Genomic DNA, 25456 nt, shown 5'->3' with positions numbered 1-25456 from the left:
GACCCCATCTTTCAACAACAGGGTTTTTTTGGAGAGGGTTATGAGATGAGAAGGAGGACACTAAGAAAGAGACTTCCAGAGTTTTAGAATTGCATTCAATCTTAAACTGAGCTACTATTAATATATGATAGCTGACTTTATTACTTTATCACTTGACTTTTACGATCAGTGCACATACATAGTGCGCATCAAATATGGTAAACACAGATGCTCAGATGTGCGTTTCTCGCACACTACAAACCAAGTCGGTTTTTACAAATCACCCAGTTGACATTTGAGCTTTTTCAATGTTTACCATATTTGATCAATGAAAAGTATCTTTGTTTGTGTTTGAAAGAAGAACAAAAGTCTTATGTGTTTGGAACACCTTAAGGGTGAGTACATTTTCATTTTTGGGTGAACTAACAATTTTAATGAATGCCTTTATGACATTATGGTTTCAAGTTAATTGCTGGATATGAAGCTAAAATGATCCAATTAAACGTTTCACTCTCTTTGTGTCGTTAGTTGCTTCCTTCCTTTAGCAAGCTAACAGCTTAATTTAAAAAAAGGAAAAACATTTCAGATGATTTGTATGTCTAGTTAATAGTCTAAACCTCCAGCTAGCTGATGTAAGGTACTGCGTATGATTTCTATGAGAAGCCCTAAACAGTTCCCAGAAGTGTTCATTAGAAATGGGAATATTGTTATCCCAGTCGGAACATCCACCCATTAATGTGTCCATCTAACAGTAGACTCCATTGCACCTCTCTACCCTGCGGTTTTCTAGAGTATTCTTCTCTTCTCTGTATGGAGTCCTACTAAGGTAATAAGGCTTTAATGACAGGAGTGGTCAGTCATTAGCTGCAGAGTGTTGGGGATGGAGGAGGCCTTCGAGAGCTTTTTTTCCTCTGATGGAGCAGATGTTAGTGTTGGCTTACGATTGAAGACCGGTAGCTCTTGTGCCAGCTTCACAACAGGCCCCAGCTATCCAACAGCTACCTAAACAGAGTGAAGAAAAGTGCCAAAGTTGTGTATACAGTCAGTCTGGGACTCACTCAGCATCGTTTCAGAATCCAGTTTCACATAATGGCCTATGATTTGAGAAGTAAGGGTCTTTTTATTAGAGATAAACTTTTAAATGTGCTCTGCATATGGAGAATGAATTTGGTGTTGAATTTGGAATGAATAAATTGCAGGTGGTTGACTGGGAGGAGTTGAAAAGTAAGAGGGATTTGTGACATCAGCGAAAAAGGAAAGTTGATTCAGAGGTATTGTCTTTGGAATAACATGCATTGATAACAGAATGTGTATTCAGAAAGTAAATCACAGATAGAATCACATGTTGATTTGTAAAAGTGAAGATTTGTTGGCCCTGCTGAATATGCACGCAGGCCTTATAAACTGCTACAGTCATATATTCTGGCTGCAGTCTCTCATTTCAGGAGCGGGACAAGGACCAAAAGGCCTTGAGTGTAACCCAGATTTTAATGGTGGATGGTAAAAATAAAACAACGTATGTGCACCAGACACCAGAACAAGGACAGCTGATTTAACTCTCTCCTTCCTCGCTGTGCTACACACTTTACCATAACATTAGTCTTCATAGTTAACAGGTTGATCTTAAATGCATCTTATTTATTCATCTAATATTACAGTTAAAGTAGTTGTTTTTAAAACAGTTTGGAATGACAGAACTCCACTTTGCACAGTGAATGTTAAGAATTCTGCTGCCATCTGCTGGCATCCATTGTGAAGCTTTTGGAAGGGCATGGAAGAACAGTAATTGTGATAAAACACCTGATTCCAATTTTTTAACTAAGGTACAATTTAACAATATTTACAACTTAATGTTATATTATAGTGGAGTATAAGGCAATGCATTCATTAAACTACTGTATACCACACATGACTTATTGTGCTTCTTTGATAAGTGAATATGGTCCATTGAGTCCATTGTGTTCTGAAAACTTTATTCAGCCCTTTATAGGTTGTCTAAATTAATTAGCGGGGAATTCTGGGAATGTCAATTAAATTTTTTTTCTCTGTAAATTATATGACTTGTTTTTCACTTCCCAACTGTATTTTACTGTAAAATGTAAGGTTAAATCTATTACAGTTATTCACTATACACTGTAAGGAAACTTATAGTTAACCTTAACCCTTAAAACCATTTTCACAGGCAACAATACTTACATTTTTGTCAGTAATCTAGTCAGTCAGTATTAAATATCAACTATAAGAGAATATATTCCAAATCAAGGGTGTGTTGCGTATTCTTCAGAGGCCTGATAAACTGATCCGGGGTCATTTTGGACACATCTGTCATGCTCGTGCAGTGAAGGAAGGCCTGTGCTTTCTGCAGGAGCTCTAATGAGGACGCAGAGACGGGGAGCCAGAGGCAAATTAATATATGTAATCTGTTATACAGCGCAATGTGACAAGACAAGGACATGTAGTGCTCTAATTAAAATGACCTTTTCCCACAACTCCTCGAAGCACAGATCATCTCTCATTAATGTCTGGTCTGGCACTGAGCTGTAATTCACTACACATCCAGAAAAGGAATGGATCTGTCATCTATTATGCACTAAGACAGAAAAATACAGAATAGGTGAATGCAGCTACGTACAGACAGAAAGACAAAGAAACAAGACTCTGTACTTTAGGAAATTCCATGAAGCATTCCGTCAAATCAGAAAGGACAGTACAATGCAAAACTGCAAGTCATGGATTATAAAACCATATATTTAAGGTTTATGGCATAATAAGCAATATTTAAACTGAGTACAGGAGACTTAAGTAATTCTCAATGCTTAAGCTAGTGAGTTTCACTGTTGAGTTTAAATCTTTATTTAAAATCTATACAAATCTATGAGCTAAAAGGAACCTAATGAGTAGTTGATGATGTTTAATGTTCCCGACAGCCTTGATTCCCCATTTAGCCACTTATTAGAAATTAGAAAGTTTAGAAATAAAGAAATCAATCACAAGGGTGTAACTGGTGTATTTTATGTCATACAATAATACTTGAAAATATCTTGAGCTTGTTTCAAGCATTTAACCCAAAACCCATAAAAATAAAAATAAAAAAAAGATGATGGAACTGAATGTGCAACAAATGCCAAGTAAACTTTTCCAGGTTTTAGGAAAAGTTTTGGACTCAGTGACTTCTCTAAATGACAAATCTTAGCTCAGGATTTTTGGTAGCACTTTATTTTACAGTCCTCTTCCTCATGTACATACTATGTACTTGTTACAGTAATTACAATAACTATGTAATAACTACTGTAGGTACTAAACCTGAACCTACCTCTAAACCTTACCCTAACCCATGTAGTTACCTTGTATTACCAGAACTTTCTTAGATAAATACACTGTAAGTACACTATAAGTACATGTAAGTACACGTACTGTAAAATAAAGTGCAACCGGATTATTGGTACTGTAGCAATTAAATGAGAATTTGGTCATTAAAGACAATTTTTGGTCCCACTTTATATTAAGTGGTCGTAACTACTATGTACTTTAAAAAAAAGTACAATGTACTTGTTGTGTTCATATTGTATTGCAAAACACTTTTGCTGCTATTGAGGGTAAGGTTAGGGACAGGTTTGGTGGTATGGGTAGGTTTAAGGTCTAAGGGATGGGTCAACAGTGTAATTATACATGTAAAAATGCAGGTATTTTTAAAATATAAGTACAAAATGTAAAAACATGTATGTTCACAATAAGTGCACTGTGAGAAATTTTTAATTTAAATGTAAGTACATATAGTAGTAGTTAATGCGACTTAATAGATCTGTGTGTTAATGCAAAACAAATGTTTTTTCTATCCTGATTTTATTCTACAGCTGTACTATTTTCAGTTAATCAATCACACAAGTTAAACACCCAGATTTGCTTAAGAACACACATCTTTATTTAGAAATGTAGATGATCTGAATGTAAAATGTAATGTACATCTTTCCATACAAAAAGGTATAGTAAAATAAACAACAATCTTTCAAATGCAGAATTTGCACAGCACACAAGAAAACCTCTGCAGGGTCTCGAAGGCGTGATGCTTGGATGAGCAACCAGCTTCAGTGATGTTTGGGAGGCAGGAGATCCGGCAGAACTCTGAGCCACTGTGTCAAGATTATAAAGAAATGACCCAGATCTGCCCACCAGCACAGGATAACTTTGAAATGAAATCGACTGGCTTCTTTATGCATTAGTTACGGCACTGCGATGGAGGTCACTAATCAGAAACGCATTGGAATATTTTGGCATGTTTAAGCCTCCCATCTAAATGTGCTCAGCTGAATTGCTATATGGTCCACATCGATATGTGATCAACAAAACAACTAATTCCCAAGTGCAAATCCCCACTCATCATTCTCAATACAGCTGTTATCAGAAGAAAAATACACAGTGTGAAAGTCACAAAAGTTTGCATCGTAGTCAAGCTGTTATTGCTTACAAAAAACACGTTTGTGCTCTAGTTAGTCGAAGAGCTTACAGTACCAGGGCATGTTTTCCATCCAATTAAATATCAACATAAGATGAGCTCTAGCAGGGAGATCTAGAAAGTAGAAGCAGGACTGAATGAGGATGGAGATGAAGAAGTTTTACCCTGTCTTCTAGGGGTCGCTATGAGCTTAATCTGTCCCTGAAAGTCACCTGTGCTTGGACTGAGCCCGGCTCTGTAAGCTGTGGAAATGGGCTTCCTTCAGGACACGGTTGATGTGCTGGTAGGACAGCAGGTCCATGGGGTCCGGCTGCTTAGAGGCACTGTGGGGACTGCAGGGGCCGGGGCCGCTGTGGGGCCCTATAACATCCACTCCACAATGGCTACTGCTGCTGCTCCCTGCGGCGTGATCTGGACTGCTGATCCAACTGCTCTCGCTACTAGAAGACTGCAAAGGACCGTGAGAATGGGTTAGCAACATCGATCCTTGAATTTGCGGCGCAGCGTTGTAGCAGCTAACGGAAGCAGAACAGGGACATTTCAAGTATTTGTAAAACCTATGACACACATGCAAGTCCAGATGTGTCTGGTGTCATGTCACATTGCCATTCCCCTACTTTTTAACTTTCCCTTTGTACAATTCAGACAAGATTTATAAAACATCTGTGAAGAAATGTGTAACTCAAACTATTAAGATCAGACTGAAATTATCAGTGATCTTAATCATATATACATATATGTGTGTGTGTGTGTGTGTGTGTGTGCAACACCTAAGACAAATTTATTTTACACTGCACTAAGTTATAATACTAATATTTGTCTTAAATGTTTCAGTTTCAAATGTTAAAATGCTGGTAAAACGCTGAATACTGTCAACGGAAATTATGTGCATGTGAAAAAAATAGAACACCGTGCACAATGAGTTCCGAAATGCATGTGAAACTTAATTATTTAATGAATTATTAGCTTTCCATCAACTCAGAAACCCTGTTACGGAAGAATATGTAGAGTGGCAGGTGCTACACAAAGCCAGAAACAGCTTTTAAAGACTCCCATTTTACTCCCACCTCATCATGACTGGCTAAACACTTCCTAAAGACAGCGATAAGACAAAACCTTCAAATGTGTGCAGTTAAATGATAAGAAGTGATGTGTGGTTTGACTGCATTTCCTACCTCAGACTCCCACGATTCTCTACCCGTCTCAGAGCTCTGGAGAGCTGAACTCTGTCGCTTGGCCTGAGGCATCTGAGTATTTTGGTCATCACCTTCAGCGCGCTGACGCTTCCTTCACAACATCATTACAGGTTAAAGACTATAAACACACGATACCAACTAAAGCAACTTCATAACACTTACACATTAGGACCTTAATCACTGTGTTGTACCATTTAATTACACAAATTTATATATTTCACAGGGTAGTATATATATATATATATATATTCTATGTTATATTTGTTAGCACACATAATATTTCATTGCAAATTACGTTTCTTTATGAACTAAGTTGTATGGCACAATCTAGCACATTCTGCCTGTATATGTGTGTATGTATAAAATCAAAAACTGCCCCTCTGGGATTAATAAAGACATTGAAATACTATAACATCACCAATCTGTTGACTCACCTGTTTTCTGTTAGCATCCCTGTGTTGTTCACAGCAGACAGTAATGAGGGTGTATGTTTGAGGGGTTTATCGCGCAGCATTCGCTCGTGCATCAGCTGTGTTCCTCTGATCAACAGCCTGCTGTGTCATGCTACACTGAACACATCACCACACCTCTGCTAACAGCACAACACAATCAGACACTAAATATCCTCATCCCTGTCTAACTGAAAGCGGTGAATTATGAATCGTTGGTTATAAATCAAAAGTAAGAAATTAAGTGAATGTTGTATGTAATTAATTGTGCAGTATTAAATGTGTCAAACTCAAACACCTCCGGCTAGTCTCTATCATAGCTGTGTGCTAACTGACACTTCACTAGCTGTAAGTTCATGCGTTCTGTTCCACTCATTTAACACAGTATCCTTGCTCCACACGTACTTTCGTGAACGTAGCAGATATAATAACGTCCTCTGTAAATATAAGCCGGTTGTTCGTCTGTTTGACGAGCCTGTTCGTCTAGTTGACCACCGCAGCTGCTGTTATTTACATGCGAGAGCGCATGCGCGGAACTCAGACAGTAAACACGAGGGCGGTGCGGGATTGGCTGATCATGTGATGACGTCACGTCCGATGCCCACAAGCGCTTCTGCTCACCCGGCTCTAATTTATTCCGTTCAACTGTTCCCAAGAAAATATATTTTAATTTCATCTGGTTCTTCACCCTTGCAGCTACACCGTCATGTAAGGGATATTTTCCAAACTTTTTTTTTAATTAAAGAAGCAAAATTAAATTAAATTAAATTAAATTAATGTCACACTCTGTGCAGCGTGTGACATTTATTTATTTATTTATTTTATTCAGCTTCTTTAATTCATTGTAAAACATGCACATGGATAATATGAACATGTATGGGCAGAAAAAAAATAATAATTTGCTAAGTGGAGATAAGCACAATTACCATCACACAAAGACATTAAAAAAAGAAATATATGTACATTCTGATTTTTATTTATTTATTTATTTATTTATTTATTTACTTATTTATTTATTTTTGAGGATTTGTTTGTTCATTTATTTTTTTTTTTATTTTTTTTTTTTCGATAAAAGTATGGTTTATCTTTATGTATATGGAATTTAGCCATTAAAGAATAAAATTACACAAATATATGTAAGTACGTTTGTCTTTCAGACTTGCATAAAGAGCCTGTATTACATACAGTATAACGCATCTGAACACATTTACGACAGCTGATATTTCATTTTAACGCTGAATAACGAAACATTTGAGTATTCAAATATAAAATGAGTTGGTTTTCATGAGAGTGCGATATTTTTCAGAATCTGCTTTACATACGAAGGTAACTTTTTTGCTGCTGACGAATGCAATTTTTTTTTCTTTTTTTTTTGTCACTTAGATTTTATCCAAACGGAAACGATATTACTTCATTTACGACGTTAGACATCTGGAATATGGGTTGCGATACTCATGAAAAGTAAAAGATTTAAGGGTGAATTTGCTAAACAGTGTTTTCCTAGCAACTGCCTAGTGCGTTTGGAATTTATGAATCCTACTATGGTAGGAGACCAGGCTCATGAATATTAATATTAGCTGACTGACGTTGCTTGGTAACCTTTCTTGTGCGTCCAGCTGCGTAACCTAAAGCAATCTTCAAGATTCAGCCCTGCGTTATCAAGGGTTCATTAATTCACCAGCTGACTGGGGACCCCAAGAGCCGTCCTTCTGCCGTTTAGCCAATCAGTTTCGCCTACTGGACTGACGACACATTACCTAATTAATATTCATGAACCGAGCCCTGCCCATAGTAGTCTCATCCCGGAAGTTTGTGGCTTTGGCGCAGCAGCGCCGCCTCCGCAGATGACACACGCAGAGGAGGAGGTGACGGGGATTAGAGACGAGCCTCATCATTAAACCATCATCTCGGGGAAAAAATGGGAAATACAGACTCAAAGCTAAATTTCAGGAAGGCGGTGATCCAGCTGACCACAAAAACGCAGGTTCGTGTCTTCGGTGTTACTCGAGGCTGTTGTTAGGAGCGCGTGCGTGTTTCCAGATGGAGACCAGACCCCTGCAGCACCTCACAGACAGATCACACAGAACCAGCGAAATAACACCTTACTTCAGGTTTCACATGCGTTCGCTGATCGCTGGTGTTTATATCAGAATAATGACGCTTACATTTGCCCATAATAAGACAGGTGATGTGTTTATCTGTCTTTATGTAAATATCTGCGCTATTTTCCTCATTTATATGGAAATTCCTTCTTTTTTTAAAACCAATTTTAATGTTATCGTAATAATTTATTATATATCAATTACTTCCGCGCATTACTTGTAAAATATTATTATTATTATTATTAATTTAAGTGGAAATGCAATAACCGCTAAACATTTTAACTAAACTGTATGAGAGAACATATCTTATGTACTTTATTTCTTTTCAGTTGTTTTAAGCATAAACCTCTCTAAATAACTTTAAACTAAAGTTGAATATCTTATTTTATACCATTTATTGTAGTTTTTTTGTTTGTTTGTTTCATCATTTGTGTCATGCAATGACGAGGTATGTTAGATCCCGCCCCTACTGACGTCAAGTCTTTTGTTTTTATCCAAAGATAATTTAATAATAAGTGTATAGGGGTGGTTGACAAATAGAATGGAATATTTTATTTAAAAATATTCAATGTAGTCTCTCAGTTAGTATGAGTTCAAAAAATGCATGCATTATGTAAGAATCAGTAAAATGTTGTCAAGGATAATACCACGTGACACCACAGGATGCTGCTGGCACTACTTGACTGTAATTTTTAAACAGGATTTTAACTGGTAATGTCAAATGATTGGCTGTTTCGTGTTCTCTGCAGGGCCAACATGATTGCATTGTTATTTTTAACTGTTAATTAAATATTGATGTGATTTATGAATCCGGCCCAGCTGTTGCTTCAGTCTTTCACATATGCATTAAAACCTTATCCTCCTCACCCACCCCTAGCCTGTGGAAGCCACAGACGACGCGTTCTGGGATCAGTTCTGGGCTGATACTGCTACCACCGTTCAGGACGTGTTTGCCCTGCTGCCCGCCGCTGAGATCCGAGCCGTCCGGGAGGAATCGCCCTCCAATCTGGCAACACTGTGTTACAAGGTAGCGTTCAGTATGCGTTCATCGGTGCCAAACTATGACACCTGTTTCATTTGTGCAGCATTAACATTCAGTCATTAGAGAAAGTTCCTCATCAGTAATAGGCAGTGATTGTGTGAGTTTGGAGTTGTTGGTGGGACAGGAAATCATCTGGCGCTTTCCCCTTCCTGTCTCAATCCCTGGACTTCCTGTTTGAGGCTCTGCCCATCAGAAAGAAAGACTGATTAGAAATCTTCATAGTCTTCAAGTGCACATCCTGCCAGAAGAGTTCGCAACAGAGAGAAAGAGAGAGAGACGTGCTGCTTTACTGTGTGCTGAAGGAATAAAAGCATGACGTCAGATCATAAGTAAAGAGATTATACTGTGTAACTATTTAAAAATGATTTAACTTGTATGCACATGTAGTTTCACAATGACCCAAATGTGTTTCACACTTATCTGAATGTCTGAATAACAAAAGATAACAGAGGAAATCAAAGGAAAAACAGGATACTTTTCATACAAAACATTTCACAAAAAGAAGTTTTATAGATGTATGATTTACCTTTCATAAGTGTTGGGTCAGTATGTTTATCAGTATATATACTTTGTACTTTATTCATACTTCATCATTTATACTTTTATTCAGCAAGGACCCATTAAATGGATCAAAAGTGACATTAAAGACACTTATAAAGTTACAAATGCTTTGTTTTTTTTGTTTTTTTTTACGGTAATAATAATACATTTTTCTTGAGCACCAAAATCAGCACATTAGAATGATTTCTGAAGGATCATGTGACACTGACGACTGGAGTAATGATGCTGAAAATACAGCTGCGCATCACAAGAATTAATTAATGATCTTTTCAAATATATTTAAATATTAAACAGTTATTTTAAATTGTAATAATATTTCACAATGTTACAGTTTTTACTGTATTTCTGATTAAATAAATGAAGCTTTGGGGAGCAAAAGAGGCATCTTTTAAAAACAAAAACAAAATAAATCTTACCAACCCCAAACTTTTGAATGTTAGTGTAGATCACTGTTTAAAATTGAACATAAAAATATTGTGCCACATTTCTTCCATCCTATATTTTTTTTATGACGTTTTGGTTTTAAACAACAATAAAGTTTATTATGATTGTATTTTTATGATCAGACCTTTATTTGAATGAATATAAGGTAGACATTTATGGTCTTTATTTTTTTTATTTATTTATTTTAATTGCACTTCTGCAAATATCTGCAAATTTCTATTTGTATTGTTTGTGAGTGTATCTTTTTAAATGTGTACGTATATATGTTTGGGTATACAGTATATGCATGCATGCATATTTGATGGCTGTGTATGTATATGTTTGCATATGCATATCGTATTATTGTTTGGTATAGTATTCTAGATTATGTTTTGAATACTTGTTTTTAGATTTTTAGGAGTATTTGTATCTTGCTTTTTGCTTGTAGGTTTTTACTTGCAATTTCACCTCCTGGTGTACTTTCGGCATTAATTAATATTTAGTATTGCTAAGCAGAAAAGTAAATAAACTCCCATGCACGTGGATGTGTTGGTACTCGTGTTCATACTGTCCTCTGTATATTTTGTCATGAGTGTATCTGTGTTTTTTCCACAGGCGGTGGAGAAGTTGGTTCAGGGAGCCGAGTCCGGCTGCCCCACAGAGAAGGAGAAACAGATCGTGCTGAACTGCACTCGTATGCTGTCTCGAATCCTGCCCTACATCTTTGAGGACCAGGACTGGAGGGGGTTCTTCTGGTCCACCGTCCCTGGCGCTGGCAGAGCGGGGGTGAGGAGCAGTCACTAAATAATAACCATTAAGTGCTAGCAAGTCACCTTTTTATTTGGAATTTACAGAAACTGACTGATATTCAGCAGTGTGACTTCAAGGTAGTGCACTCAAAAATAGCACTCAAATGAACGTCCCTCACCTCAAAGGTGATATGTTCACACAAGAACATTTGTTCATTTTTAGCAAGCGCTATGTCCTAGTTGTGTATTTGCTCTAAGAGAAATCCAAATTTCTACAAATCAATTCCAACCCTTCCTACATAGTCAGATTGTCATCAATAATTCACTATAATCAAATAAACATACTATATACTATAATAAAAAATAGTAGTTTTCTTTAGTGATTTTTTTGCGGTTGTCTCCACACAGATGGATGATATGGAGGATGAAGATGAAGGCGCCCGTCCGCTGGCAGAGTCTCTCTTATTGGCTGTGGCTGACTTGCTCTTCTGTCCAGACTTCACTGTTCAGAGCCATAAGAAAGGAAGACCTGTGAGTTCACTTCTGTTTGTCTGTCTGTCAAAGTGGATAGTAACAGAAGGATACATAAGATTTTGTTGTCCAACATCTGTACAAGTTACATTTTTAAAGAGTGAAACCTTGATGGTATTGTTAAAGCAAGGCTTTAAAAAAAGGAACCTATACATTATTAAAAAAAAAAATTTAAATACGTTTTTAAATGCAACCTGTTAAAACTGTATTATCCCATAAATATCCACTTTTTTTAAGGCTTAGGCACTAAAAGTGTGTAAGCACTTGTACTATCTGTTGGTTTAAGTCTATGGTTGGGTGAAATATAGTGAATAATATATATATATATATATATATATATATATATATATATATATATATATATCTATATATATATACATATATATATATACAGACACACACACACACACACACACACACACGTGAAATATAGTGAATAATATATATATATATATATATATACAAAGTATTTGAATTGCATATAATATTTCCGTCTATTTTTACACAGGTTTAATATAAACTTAATATATAAATATAAACAACTGGTTAAGAGACTAATACTTTAGAAACTGCTTAAGACACTTGACCCTCTAACACTGGCACTCTCTATTGTTTGTCTATTCTATCAGCTTGTTTTTTTATTTATTTATTTTTTTTAATAAAAAAACAACCCGTTCTCTAATCTTTTCCTGTTCTACTTTTAATTTAATAGTAACTTGACACTCTAACACTAGCTCTATCTATTCTACTTCCTTTCTATCTACTTTTTATTCCTTCTATTTATTATAAATATATATATATATATATATATATATATATATATATATATATATATATATATATATATATATATACTGTGTATATATATATATATATAAAAAAAAAAAAACTGGGACTTGTCATAGCACTTGGTTTGTTTGATTGCTTTTACTGCCCTCATTTCAATGTCACATTGGATAAAAGTGTCTGCCAAATGATTAAATGTAAATGTAAATATAGATGAAACTTCTGTAACAGTACTGGTTCTGTAAGAGTCTGGTTTAAATAACCAGTAACAGGGTTTATATATCTGACATCAATAAATCAAATTTGTTTAAATCTCATATATTTTAACTAATTAAATATTGCTTGTTTCCCAGCTACCTATATTTATAACTGAATAACTTTAGTTTTCAGTATATTTATGCTGTTTTAAACATTTTGAATAACTGTTAAAACAATTTGAATAAATGTATCGTCAAAATATGATTAAAATACAAACAAATACATGCAAATAATTCACATTAAACTATGCTATGTTTTTTTTTTCTTTCAAGTGTTTCTTACCTTTTTCATTTATGACTGACAAATATGCTTCAAATTAATTTAGTATATATTAAGTTTGTTTAACCCAAATGGATGTACAATTTAAATACATAAATCTTACATTTAGGCCTACATATTTCTGAGTGTGTACAGTGAAGGGCTTGAGACTGTGTGTGCCACCAGCCAATCAGTGTTGTCATGACATCATCATCATCCAGCTCTGGTCTTTATCATTTATCTAGTCTTTCTCACTTACTGGCTATGGGATTGTTGTGTGGCATTGCTCTCATTGAGACCAGTCTTTAGAAATCGCACCAAATAGAAACGAAACGCCTGTATTATCAAATTAAGCAAATGTATTAGTTCTATAAAATAAGTTTATCAGTGTTACTCATGTTTCTGAATGACAGAACCTAGTGATGCCATGTAGACAGAGAAGAGAAGTGGTCCAAGAACAGAGCCCTGAGGCACCCCAGTAGTTTATCAGTAATTTATCAGTGTTACTCAACCTCAACGGTAACAGCTTTATTAATAATTGACAATATGTCAGTAATGTAATGAAATGCTCTTAGTTAATTTGTCTGTCTGTGTGCATTTTCCAGTAAATTCAATCTCAGGTTGAGTTTCTGTTTCTTGTGTACAGGACTCGGTTGAGGACATGCAGTCACTGGACAGCTGTGAATATATCTGGGAGGCTGGAGTGGGTTTCGCTCAGTCCCCCCCACTGAACTACATCCATGATATCAACAGGTGAGAGTGACGGGACGTGAGGTAGACTCCATTCCCACGGCCACATGTATTCATTTGAGTTTCCATGGTGACCTTTTAATCAGTAACCACACAAGACGTTAAAAAAAGCCCACACCTGTTTTTCCAGCCCAACCGAGATTCAGATCAGTTATTTAAAGATCCGATTAGTCAAATGAGCAGTTTGAATGTGTTTACCGTCCAGTGGTGCATGTTTCACTCCTCTGTATGTGGTGTGTTTATAGGACTGAGCTGCTGAGGTTACTGCTCACCTGTTTCTCAGAGGCCATGTACCTGCCTCCAACATCAGATAACAGTATTCTCAACCCCTGGGTCACCTTCTTCTGTTCCACTGAAAACAGGTCCATCTCTTTATGACACGCAAAAAACGAATGCACAACACACAACACTCCCCAATTAAACACCCAGAGACTTACTAGTGGTGTTTGCTAAGTTAAGCCTCTGATCCTGAGTATTAAACACTAGTGTGTAAACGTCAGTGTGGCCTCTTTTGATTTGGGCCTGGAGGAAACCATCAAGCAAACAGCCAGCACATCCTAGCAACCGCGTTGCAGCACACTAAAAAACACTCAGAACACACTAGTAACAATATGTTAAGTATTACTAAGTATTTTTGCATTGCTTTCCAGTGCATTCTTAAATTAGGAGACACTTACTTAATTAACTTTACTTACTCTTTAGGTTTTTTCTCCATTTCTGTCACCGATGGAGTTCTGGTCCCTTGCCACTGTCACCTTTGGCTTGCTTAGTTGGGGATTCTTAATTTCTGGCAATATTGTCAAGCCGATTGCACAGACACTATTTAAACTGAACTGAGCTGGTTGATGACATCACTTAATCAATGATGACCTGTTTAAAGTTATAGTTCACCCAAAAATGAAAATTACCCCATTATTTACTCACCCTCAAGCCACCCTAGGTGTATTTGACTTTCAGACGAATACAATCAGAGTTATATTAAAAAATGCCTTGGCTCTTCCAAGCTTTATAATGGCAGTGAATGGGTCTTTTGGACTATTGAAAAACAACACCCATTCACAGCCATTATAAAGCTTAAGACAGCCAGGACATTTTTTAATGTAATTCCGATTGGGTTTGTCAGAAAGAAGTCATATACACCTAGGATTGCTTAAGGGGGAGGAAAATTATCGGGTAATTTTCATTTTTGGGTGAACTGTCTCTTTAATACTGTAAAGCTGCTTTGACACAATCTGTATTATATAAAGCACTATATAAATAAAGGTGACTTGACTTAAGAAGGAAAATGACTTAAAGATGTCGGGACTTTTATCCTGAAAAAATTATCAAAATTTGATGCTTGAAAAAAACAAAACAAGTTGATGTAAACTTAATTCAAAGGGAAATAAGAATATTTTTCATAATCCATTAATATGTATTTTGTCTTGTTTTAAACAAAAACTCGCTTAATTTTTATATATATATTTTTTAGAATGCAAACCGTTGTGTTAGTTTTTGCTTTAAACAAGAAATAAAGAAAGAAAAAAAATCTTAATTCAAAGGGAAAAACAAGATTTTTTTTTTTTGCCCCATTGGCAGATTATTTTTCTTCTCATTTTAAGAAAAATAAGTTTTAATTTTGAAACGTTATTTTGCTTCTCAAGTAAATGTATCTTAGATTTAAGAATGTTTGGATATTTGTAATGGAAAACAAGACAAAAATACCAAGTAATTTTTGTGAGTGAGTGAGTGAGTGAGTGTGTGAGTGAGTGTGTGTGTGTGTGTGTGTGTGTGTGTGTGTGTGTGTGTGTGTGTGTGTGTGTGTGTGTGTGTGTGTGTGTGTGTGCGTGTACACGTGCGTGCGTGCGTGCGTGCGTGCGTGCGTGCGTGCGTGCGTGCGTGCGTGCGTGCGTGCGCGCGCGCGCGTGTGTGTGTGTGTGTGGTTGTTGGGTGGTTGCCATTATATGTTTTATTCCCTAGAATTCCACCTTTAAATTCAAATGATTACATGCATATGAACGTATGTCATTACTAAGAAGATTTAAACTAAAGGGTCTTAAAATTAATTTTACTTTCTTATTCGTAGGCATGTAGGAAGTAGGAACACAACACTTGCATGATGACACAAAACCAAATCATATGATTAAAAAAAATATTTCTCAATTAAAAGATTTTTGTTTAAAACAAGACAAATAGGGGAAGAAATAAACTTAACTGTCACAAGATTTCTTACTCCTTTAGCAGATATTTTTAAGAAAATACACATATATATATATATATATATATATATATATATATATTTATTTTGATACATTTTTCTGAAAATGTAACTTAATATGTTTTGTCATTGTGCTCTTTTTAAAATAAATGTATCTTGATTAAAGAATGTTTAGGTATTTGTACTGGACAATCAGATAAAAAACTGAGTTTTTTTTTTTTTGTGAACAACATCCTGTCATCAATCCAGAATTCCCTAGTAACTGTACTATCCTCATGCAATCCTGATCATGCAGTGTTTTGTACAGGCTAGCACCACTCTCATTGTTTTATATAAATGTCAATAGAATTGTGTTGTAAACATTGACAGCCTCTGCTTGTTTCAGACACGCTCTGCCTCTCTTCACCTCCCTGCTGAACGTGGTGTGCGCGTATGACCCGATAGGTTACGGGATCCCCTACAACCACCTGCTCTTCTCTGACTACCGTGAGCAGCTGGTGGAGCAGGCCGTGCAAATCCTCATAGTGACCCTGGAGCACGAGGGCGGACAGCCGTACCGCCCACCGTCCCCCTCCAGCATGGTAGACCAGGATGTAAGCACACCACACCCTGTAATGTACACAACATCCACTCACACGGAGTAAAGGTCAATGAAAGGCAAAGGATCTGGATAAAATCGGGATAGACAGAATGAATAATAGTCTAATGGTCACTGTGTGAGCTATACCTTCTCTTTTTCTTTTTATTCGTAGTCTATCGGTCCAAATAACCTGTTTGTGAATTACCTGTCCAGAATTCACAGGGAGGAGGTACGGAGAGCCTTCATCTTAGTATCTGTCAAGAAAATACAAAGGAACTGTATTGTTCTCCTTATGTTTGAGCTGTTTTCCTTGTGTCTGCAGGATTACGACTTTGTGCTGAAAGGTTTGGCGCGCCTGCTGACCAACCCACTCACTCAAACATACCTGCCCAACTCAACCAAAAAGATCCAGTTTCACCAGGAACTGCTGGTCCTCTTCTGGAAACTCTGTGACTTCAACAAAGTAAGAGATTAGGCGCTTAAATACAGTCATCTACAAAAATAATGTCGGTGAATAATTCGCACATAATTCCCGTCTTTTCTGTTGCAGAAATTCCTGTTCTTTGTGCTGAAGAGCAGTGATGTGTTGGACATATTAGTGCCTATTCTGTATTACCTGAATGATGCCCGAGCTGACCAGTGTAAGTGTGCTGAAAGGAAGATTTTAAAGGGATAGTCATCTTTTACTCACCCTCATGTCTTTCAGACTTCCATTCACATTCAGAAAACATATGAAGGTATTTTTAATATTCTCTCAAACCTTTGCCTATCCATTTGAGGTGTATGCAACCAAAATGTATAAATTGACACTAGAAGTATAATATATGAATCCTACGATTTAATCTAAGTCTTGAAGAGATTTTTTGAAGGTTGGGCAGTATGGACTTTCAATGGGTGCACAGAAATCTCTCAGGTTTCATTAAAACAACAAAAAAAAAATCTTAATTTATATTTCAAAGATTAACTGAAGTCTTACAGATTTCTAACATCATGAGGGGGAGTAAATGATGACATAACTTTCATTTTCGGGTGATCTATCCCTTTATAATTAGGTTGTACCTATAAAGGTTTCTTACATCAAAATTTAACAATTGAGTTTTTTTGTCTCGCTGACCCTAGGAACAGCCTGTTTTTTTTTTACTTCCTGTATCTTGTAAGATCTCTGTTAAATGGCTTCTGTGATGCTATTATTCTGAATGTTGAACTTCAGCACGGGTCGGGCTCATGCACATCAGCGTCTTCATTCTGCTGCTGCTGAGTGGAGAGAGGAACTTCGGTGTGCGTCTGAACAAGCCGTACTCGCTTCATGTTCCTATGGACATCCCTGTGTTCACAGGCACGCATGCCGACCTGCTCATCGTGGTGAGACGCTTGTCTGCTTCAGTTTGGCAATTCACATAAAAAGTTATTTTTGTGTCTGGTTCGACTATAAAAACATATAAGATGTTTTGAAATCTCTAAAAACTGGTTATGTCTGAAGTTTTCCACAAGATAATAACCAGTGGCCATCAGCGTTTGCAGCCTCTCTATGACTGCCTGCTCACTATTGTGGTGAATGGTGAGTATTAAGAGTGTCTGGGTTTACACAGGGCTTTACTTGGATTCAGATTTTAATCTGTTGTTACGCCAGAAAAAAAACTAGAGGTGACACTTTATTTCTTTCATGTGGTAAGAGACTGAATGAATTATTCCACTTAGGGTGAGGTCCTTTTCATCAAAGAGAACAAGTGCACTTGTTTTCATGAGATCAAATAGGGCTTTATTTAAAACAGAATGGTCGGATTAGTGAAGAATGAATGCTTACTATATATATATATATAAATATATATATATAAATATAAAAAAAAAAAAACACTCCAGAATGTTTTGTCTGTGTAGTTTTGGTGAGTGACAGTCAAACGTTGTGTTCTTTGTGTCACATAATACCTTGTCCCTGTTTAGTGTCTCCCTACCTGAAGAGTCTTTCCATGGTTGCGGCCAACAAGCTCCTGCATCTCCTGGAGGCGTTCTCCACCACCTGGTTCCTGTTTTCTGCACCTCAGAATCACCACCTGGTCTTCTTCTTGCTGGAGGCCTTCAATAATATCATTCAGTACCAGTTTGATGGTAAGATCGACACTCGCGTTCATCTCTGCCAGGTAAATTTTAACTTCGAAGAAGCCTTTTAGACACTCTCTTGCTATTCTGCCAACTCCACGTCCATGTGCTACTTTAGCAAATTACTGATGGGAACTCTTTTGCATGTGACAAGTATTTGACTATTTGCATTTTTTGACATTTCTTTTTTCATAAGGGCAGTTTTTATAATTGCTTTATTAAATGTTTTTGAGTTGTCTTATGTCAAATACTTAAAATTCGCCAATTAATTCAGTTAGTTAAATCAGAATACTATAAACCGATACCAGTAAAATATCAAAAGCTGTCCCTACGCTACAGAGGTGAAAAGGAAGCTGCATATGTTGTTTGGCATATATGTTGTTAATACAGGTTAATGCCACTCAGAGTTGCCATGCAATTATTTACAGAACAAATGCATAATGTATGTATATAAATGATGGTTATTAATAAATTATGGAATAAATTAGCAACATTAAGCATACAAAAAACATTCCCCATCGCTGAAGCGGACCATGACTTCAGTCTAGCGTGAGTTATGCACTCTTGCTAAAAATCCACCTGCTTAAACCCATCTTTTATTTCAATTGTATCTGCACAGTAATGTTTATGATGTTAGAATTCATGAGAGGGTTCAGAATTTGGTCACTAATCTAAATGTCTCTGATTGGCGTCGCATTCATAAGCAAAAAACGGGTAAAAAAATATGATACAATGTGAGCAGATCTAAATGCAGTGTCGCAAATAAACACTTTCATTTTCACTTTTCATTTACATTTACATTCATTTAATTATTTAGCAGATGCTTTTATCCAAAGTAACTTACAAATGAACACAGTAGAAGTGATTAAAACAAAGGGCAACAATAAGTAAGTTAACACAGTACACATAACACTTTTTTTAAAATAAACAGATAGAATAGAATAAGAATGAAAAGTGCTAGTATTAATAGGTCAAGTGTTTACGAAAAGGATGTCATTTCTTTAAAATGGCTTAAGACTCAACTGCTCAGGTTGAGTTGAGGCAGGTCACTCCAGCTTGGAACTTAAATCAAAACAGTCAAAATATATTTAGTTTAGTTGTGCAGGGGAATTTTTAGCTCTCCTATCTTGAATTTGGGTGGCATTTTGGTCCACTTTGGTGGCCTCCGTTAACTTCCTCCCCTGACCCCATCTCTGATACTATTTTGATCAGGTAACTGTAATTTGGTGTACGCCATCATTCGGAAGCGCAACATTTTCCATCAGCTGGCCAACCTGCCCTCTGACCCCACCACCATTCAGAAAGCCTTGCAGAGGAAGAGGAAATCTCCAGATGTTATTTCTCGCACCAGCTCGCAGGAGACGGTGTCCATGGAGGGCTCACGCCCGGCTGTGCCGGCTGAACCCGGCACTCTGAAGGCCAGTCTGGTGGCCATGCCAGGTAGCTTTGCTCATTGGTGTTATTATTAACCAGTTGATATGAGACAGTGGCACTTTGTGTGGGTTGCTTTGAAAGCCAGACTAACTCTCTTTAGGCATTGATAAACTGACGGAGAAGTCCCAGGTTTCAGAAGATGGTACTTTGGTTGCTGTGCCTCAGACAGAATCCCCACAAACTCCTGAACACAGCGCTGCAGCTGGAACCAGCGACACAGAGTCCATCTCAGGAAGAGACAATGAGGTCAGTGAAGCAAACACAGTCACATCCATGACCTGCTCTTTAAATGAAGGTGATAACAGACAGTGATGCTTCTTTCCAGGATGTCTTCTACACTGAGGCAGAGATGGCAAGGAGACGTCTGTCCAGCTCATCATCGTCTGCCATCAGCCACTGGAATCCTAAGCCAGACTGGGTAAGAAGACCTTCATCATCACAGCCTTTCTTATCAGTGTCCTACAAGGGTCATTTTTAACCCTTGAGTTAAAGAAACTGTTTACCCATAAATGAAAATGGTCATTATTTACTTTCCCTCACGTCATTCCGAACCTCTATGTTCCATGGAACACAAAAGGAACACAGATGTTGCTAAATAAAGATTCTTTAAATTTTCTCACTTTGTTTTCCATGGAAACAAATAACTACATGCAGGCTTGAAACAACATGAGGGTGATTAAATATTGACAGAATTTTTCTTTTGGGGTAATATTAGTCCTATAATATAATCTGTTTATCTTATTCCATCTTTTAAAGAATTCATACTTCACTCTGGCTCCTGGTTTGGGATTTGAAATTTCATACGCTACATTTGTGAACCCTTAAACTTCTTAACAGGTTAATAACATAGACTGGGCAAGTACAACATGCAATGAGCATGTAACCTGTTTTATTCAAGTCAAGTCACCTTTATTTATATAGCGCTTTATACAATACAGTTTGTGTCAAAGCAGCTTCACCGTGTCAAACAGGAAAAACGTGTGCTGATATTGCAAGAGGACAATAGAAAACAGTCAGTTTATCATTTAAGGTCAGTTCATTGTTGATTCAGTGATGTCATCATTCAGCTCAGCTCAATTCAGTTCTCTTCCAATAGTGTCTGTGCAGTCAAGTCAACAATGTTGCCAGAAATTGTATCCCCAACTAAGCAAGCCAGAGGCGACAGCGGCAAGGAACCAAAACTCCATCTGTGACAGAATGGAGAAAAAACCTTGGGAGAAACCAGGCTCAGTCGAGGGGCCAGTTCTCCTCTGACCAGACGAAACCAGCATGGTGTGGTTTAATTCCAGTCTGCAAAGCACGTCAGATTGAGCAGAGCACTTTGAGAAGCATTTTTTTAGCAGCTTAGATAGTATAGGATCTAACATACATGTTGTTGGTTTAGATGAGTTAACAAGTTTACACAATTCTTCCTCTCCTGTAGTAGAGAATGAGTGGAACTGTTCCTCAGGGGATCTATAGTGCACTGTCTGATGCGATACTGTAGCTGACGGATGCAGGGTTATAATTTTATCTCTAATAGTATCGATCTTGGAAATAAAGAAGTTCATAAAGTCATTACTGCTGTGCTGTTGGGAAATCTCTGCACCTGCTAATGCTTTATTTTTCGTTAATTTAGCCATTGTATTGAATAAAACCTGGGGATGTGTTTGTTCTCTTCTAAAAGAGATGAAAATTAAGCAGATCTAGCAGTTTTTAAGACTTTTCTGTATGTAGAAGTACTTTCCCTCCATGCAGTACGAAATACCTCTAGTTTTGTTTTCGTCCAGCTGCGCTCCATTTTTTCAGGCTGCTCTTTTTAGGGTGCGAGTGTGCTCATTACACCACGGTGTCAGACTTTTTTTCCTTAATCTTATTTAAGCATAAAGGAGCAACTGTATCTAAAGGGCTAGAAAAGAGAGAGTAAGTAGTTTCTGTTACATCATCAAGTTGTTCTGAGCTATCAGATATGCTGAGGAATTGAGACAAGTCAGGAATATTATTTACAAAGCAGTCTTTTGTGGTAGAAGTGATGGTTCTACCATATTTGTAACACTGAGTTGAATTTACAGCTTTATCTATATGGAGTATAAACAAGATAATGATCTGAGATATCATCACTCTGCTGCAGAATTTCTGTGCCATCAACATCAATTCCATGTGACAGTATTGAATCTACATTATTATTATGACAATGAATAGGCCCTGACACGTGTTGTCTAACCCCAACAGAGTTCAGAATGTTTGTAAATGTTGATTCTAATGCATCTTTTTCATTATCTACATGGATATTAAAATGGATATTTAAACTACATGGATAATCGCCAACAATTAAGACTTCATCTGCAGCCAGCACTATCTCAGATAGAAAATCAGCAAGTTCTTTGATAAAGTCTGTATGGTGCCCTGGTGGCCTGTATACAGTAGCCAATACAAACATCACAAGGAATTTATGTTATATGAAGCACTATTACTTCAAACTAATTATACTTGAAACCAGAGCTCTGAGAAATACTGAAAATATTACTATAAATTGTAGCCACACCTCCCCCTTTGCCTTTTTGATGTGGCTCATGTTTATAACAGTAATCTTGGGGTGTAGACTCATTTAAAATAATGTGATCATCAGGTTTTAGCCAGGTTTCTGTCAAACAGAGAGATTATGATCTGTGATCATATCATTTACAAAAAGAGCTTTTGTAGTAAGGGATCTTATATTCATTAAGCCAAATTTATCATTTGTTTATCTGTATTGTATCTGTTTTTTATTTGTTGAACATCAATTAAATTATTACCCTTAAATTTGTTTAGAGGTTTTTTGTATTTGCTAGTTCAGGGAACAGACACAGTCTCTATAGTGTGATATCTAGGTGTGAAAATGTCACTTTGTGCTGAGAATTAACTGACTTCTGTGACATGAGTTAATGATGTATGTGCACACCTCTTGAAAGAGGAATCAAAATGACTCTCAGTAGATTATAGCATACATTTTTGCGTTTCTGTTGATTAGTATTTTTTTTTTCTTTCTGACAAAGAGAAAAAGAAATAACAGAAATAAGATGATTATTTTAAAAATATGGAAATAAACATTAAAGTCTTGTGAACTTGTCTTTATATATAGCAAGTAAAAATTATAAAACATTGACTATTTTTTTATTATTATTATTATTATTATTATTATTATTATTATTATTATTATTATTATTAAGTGAACTTTCTACTTTCATTTTATAGCTAGTTTAGCTTTTGTTTATGGTGAAATAAGGTTGTAAAAAGCCCAAAAATTATTATACTGATTGGCATTAAGTAACATTTTGGCTGGTGTCTAAAGAAAATATATTGATTAAGCATGTGGTCTTTATTATAAATAATCATTTTATTTTGTATGAATGTTTATATAGAAATCCGTTTTTTTTTTCTCAGTGTAAAATCTAAGTCACCAAGAAAAAAATGCACTTCAGTTTTCTAAATGCATGCTATTGACATGTTGTGAATGATTCATGCATGTTTGATTTAAATTTTTCATATTTCCTTAAATCAAAATATCATAACTTCTCTGATGACACATGCAAGACTTATCCAGTGATTTAGTCCTCCTGCAAGCTTACAGCCTCACATATCCAAATCTAATCAACACCCGACTCATAGAACCCCACAAAGTCCCCACCTAACATTTTTTTTCTTTGTCAATAATCCGTTAAACTCATATGTACCTCATAATAAAGAAGAAATATCTTTCAGTACTTTAGTTTCATTGTGACTAAGAACATCTCACAAGTAAACCATTTCAAGTATGAATAAAGCCCATGAGAGTTCTCTCTCCCCTGTCGTCTGGACTCATATTGCAGGTCCTGTCCTGGAAGAGCAAACTCCCGCTGCAGACCATCATGCGCTTGTTACAAGTACTGGTGCCACAAGTGGAAAAAATCTGCATTGACAAGTAAGAGGAGAGTTAGTCATAGATGGATGCATGTACTGTAGTTTGTTTTGATGCTGTGAAATGTTACTTTGTTCTTGAATTAGGGGTCTAACGGATGAATCTGAGATCCTGAAGTTTCTTCAGCACGGCACTCTAGTGGGTCTGCTGCCTGTGCCCCATCCCATTCTCATCAGGAAATACCAGGCCAATGCAGGAACTGCCATGTGGTTTTGCACGTACATGTGGGGAGTCATTTACCTGCGGTTAGTATGACGTTGCAGTTTGTGCTCGGTTTTCTCAGTGGGTGTTTTCTAGGCATGAAATCATAATGACATCATTTATCATTTCAAGCATGTAGAGCAGGATTTCATTTTATCTGTTGGGATTGTATTGGACATGTTCGGGGCAAAATGCATGATATTTTGTATGCATTTTTTTATATTTATGTGCATTTGATTGGATTGTGTAAAAAGGACATTCATTCTATTTATTTATTTATTTATTTATTTTTACCCCAAAATAATGCTCCTAAAAATAAGCATAAATAAAAATTATAAAAAATTACCATTTTTTTCTTTGGATTTTGAGGGAACAAATGTATAACTCCTGCACACTACTTAAACGAGTTTAACATTGTTCTGTCTTTTTACTATAGTAATGTGGATCCTCCCATCTGGTATGACACCGACGTGCGTCTCTTCGAGATCCAGAGGATGTAGAATGAGCTGTAACCTGTCTTCATATTGCCTTGTCATTTCGCTTTAACCCGTTCTACTTCCCCAGAGAAGAGGCGATACATCACAGACTGTGAGACTCCACGAGAAGTGCCCATAGCTGCCAGGAGGCCTATCAGTGGTCTGTTTACCCTGGCTGGTGTACAGATGATAAAGTGTCTAAATATAAATCATGCACTCTGATAGTAAAAGCATACTGTGGTCAGCAGCTTAGGCAGCCCAGACATGTGAAACACTCTCACTGTGGTTTTTATAGGAACAAAGTACTTGTTATAAGAAGGAATGCTATTTATAGTATCCAAAATTCCCAGGAAGTTGTTAAATTAGAAGCATTGACAAAGACCTCTAGATTGTATTATCACCACAAGAGGGCGATCTTGCTAAATCCTCTTTTTTGTTATCTGTAAGAACGTGTTTACATACATACTCCCAAATTTCACTGTAGTTATGTCAGGTAAGAAAGGTAACTGGAAGGAAAATGAACAGGAAATCAAAAGCTGGTTTAGATTAATTGCACCAGTATTCATATACATCATAAAAATGTAAAAAATCAAATAAAATAAATGTTGTTTCCAAAGTATTATATAGCAGTTGTTTGATGGTATAGCAATATCTCTATTTTTGTCTGCATATCAGTTTTGCTAATGAGATACTGTAAATATCGCTCGATGTTCAAAGTAGAAACACTGTCTAAGTATATGAAAAATATGAACCTCTTTAATGTTGTCAAATGGCAGAATGATTAGCTTACAGTTACTGAATTTCTGCATATATTCATCATATTGTTTAAAGTGCCGAGGACTGTAACCAGAATGTTTTTCTTCATTTGTGTGCTTGTGGAACAGATGAAGACATTGCATTTGTACATGTATTTTAATGTTTGTGTACTTGTGCAGTCCAAATATATTGAGGACGTAGAGTACAAAAACACACTTGTCGTCGTGTCATGTTTCCTGTTCAGACCTCATTTATCCATAAG

General features: G+C 36.5%; 2 protein-coding genes across 5 annotated transcripts; one reads left to right on the top strand and one right to left on the bottom strand.

The window, feature by feature from the left end:
• Positions 1 to 962: 962 nt before the first annotated feature.
• On the bottom strand, positions 963 to 6679 carry LOC109111526 (protein FAM104A-like). Of its 4 annotated transcripts, none has more exons than XM_042731165.1 (4): positions 6063 to 6679; positions 5608 to 5719; positions 4645 to 4880; positions 963 to 981 (listed from the first exon to the last, which is right to left on the bottom strand). In XM_042731165.1, the coding sequence occupies exons 1-4, from the start codon at positions 6152 to 6154 to the stop codon at positions 978 to 980; spliced, it is 444 nt and encodes a 147-aa protein (XP_042587099.1). In that variant the 5' UTR covers positions 6155 to 6679; the 3' UTR covers positions 963 to 977. The 4 variants fall into 4 exon arrangements, with proteins under 4 accessions (XP_042587099.1, XP_018980032.1, XP_018980031.1 ...); XM_019124487.2 differs by lacking the exon at positions 963 to 981 and having other exon boundaries at positions 3879 to 4880; positions 6063 to 6220; positions 6483 to 6676; XM_019124486.2 differs by lacking the exon at positions 963 to 981 and having other exon boundaries at positions 3879 to 4880; positions 6063 to 6217; positions 6483 to 6676.
• Positions 6680 to 7886: 1207 nt separating this feature from the next.
• On the top strand, positions 7887 to 25374 carry LOC109111520 (protein HID1). The gene is made up of 19 exons (XM_042731133.1): positions 7887 to 8061; positions 9057 to 9206; positions 10821 to 10991; positions 11363 to 11485; positions 13434 to 13540; positions 13783 to 13899; positions 16120 to 16327; positions 16487 to 16543; positions 16637 to 16777; positions 16865 to 16955; positions 17525 to 17676; positions 17794 to 17872; positions 18256 to 18420; positions 19624 to 19851; positions 19946 to 20091; positions 20171 to 20263; positions 23673 to 23764; positions 23848 to 24006; positions 24399 to 25374. Exons 1-19 carry the CDS (start codon positions 7996 to 7998, stop codon positions 24460 to 24462), a joined length of 2409 nt encoding a protein of 802 aa, XP_042587067.1. The 5' UTR covers positions 7887 to 7995; the 3' UTR covers positions 24463 to 25374.
• The last annotated feature ends 82 nt before the right edge of the window (positions 25375 to 25456 follow it).

The sequence above is a fragment of the Cyprinus carpio genome, chromosome A3, assembly GCF_018340385.1.
Source record: "Cyprinus carpio isolate SPL01 chromosome A3, ASM1834038v1, whole genome shotgun sequence".
In the NCBI taxonomy this organism is placed as follows: domain Eukaryota; kingdom Metazoa; phylum Chordata; class Actinopteri; order Cypriniformes; family Cyprinidae; genus Cyprinus; species Cyprinus carpio.
The sequence above is the reverse complement of the archived record's forward strand: the minus strand, read 5'-3'. Positions and strand labels throughout refer to the sequence as shown.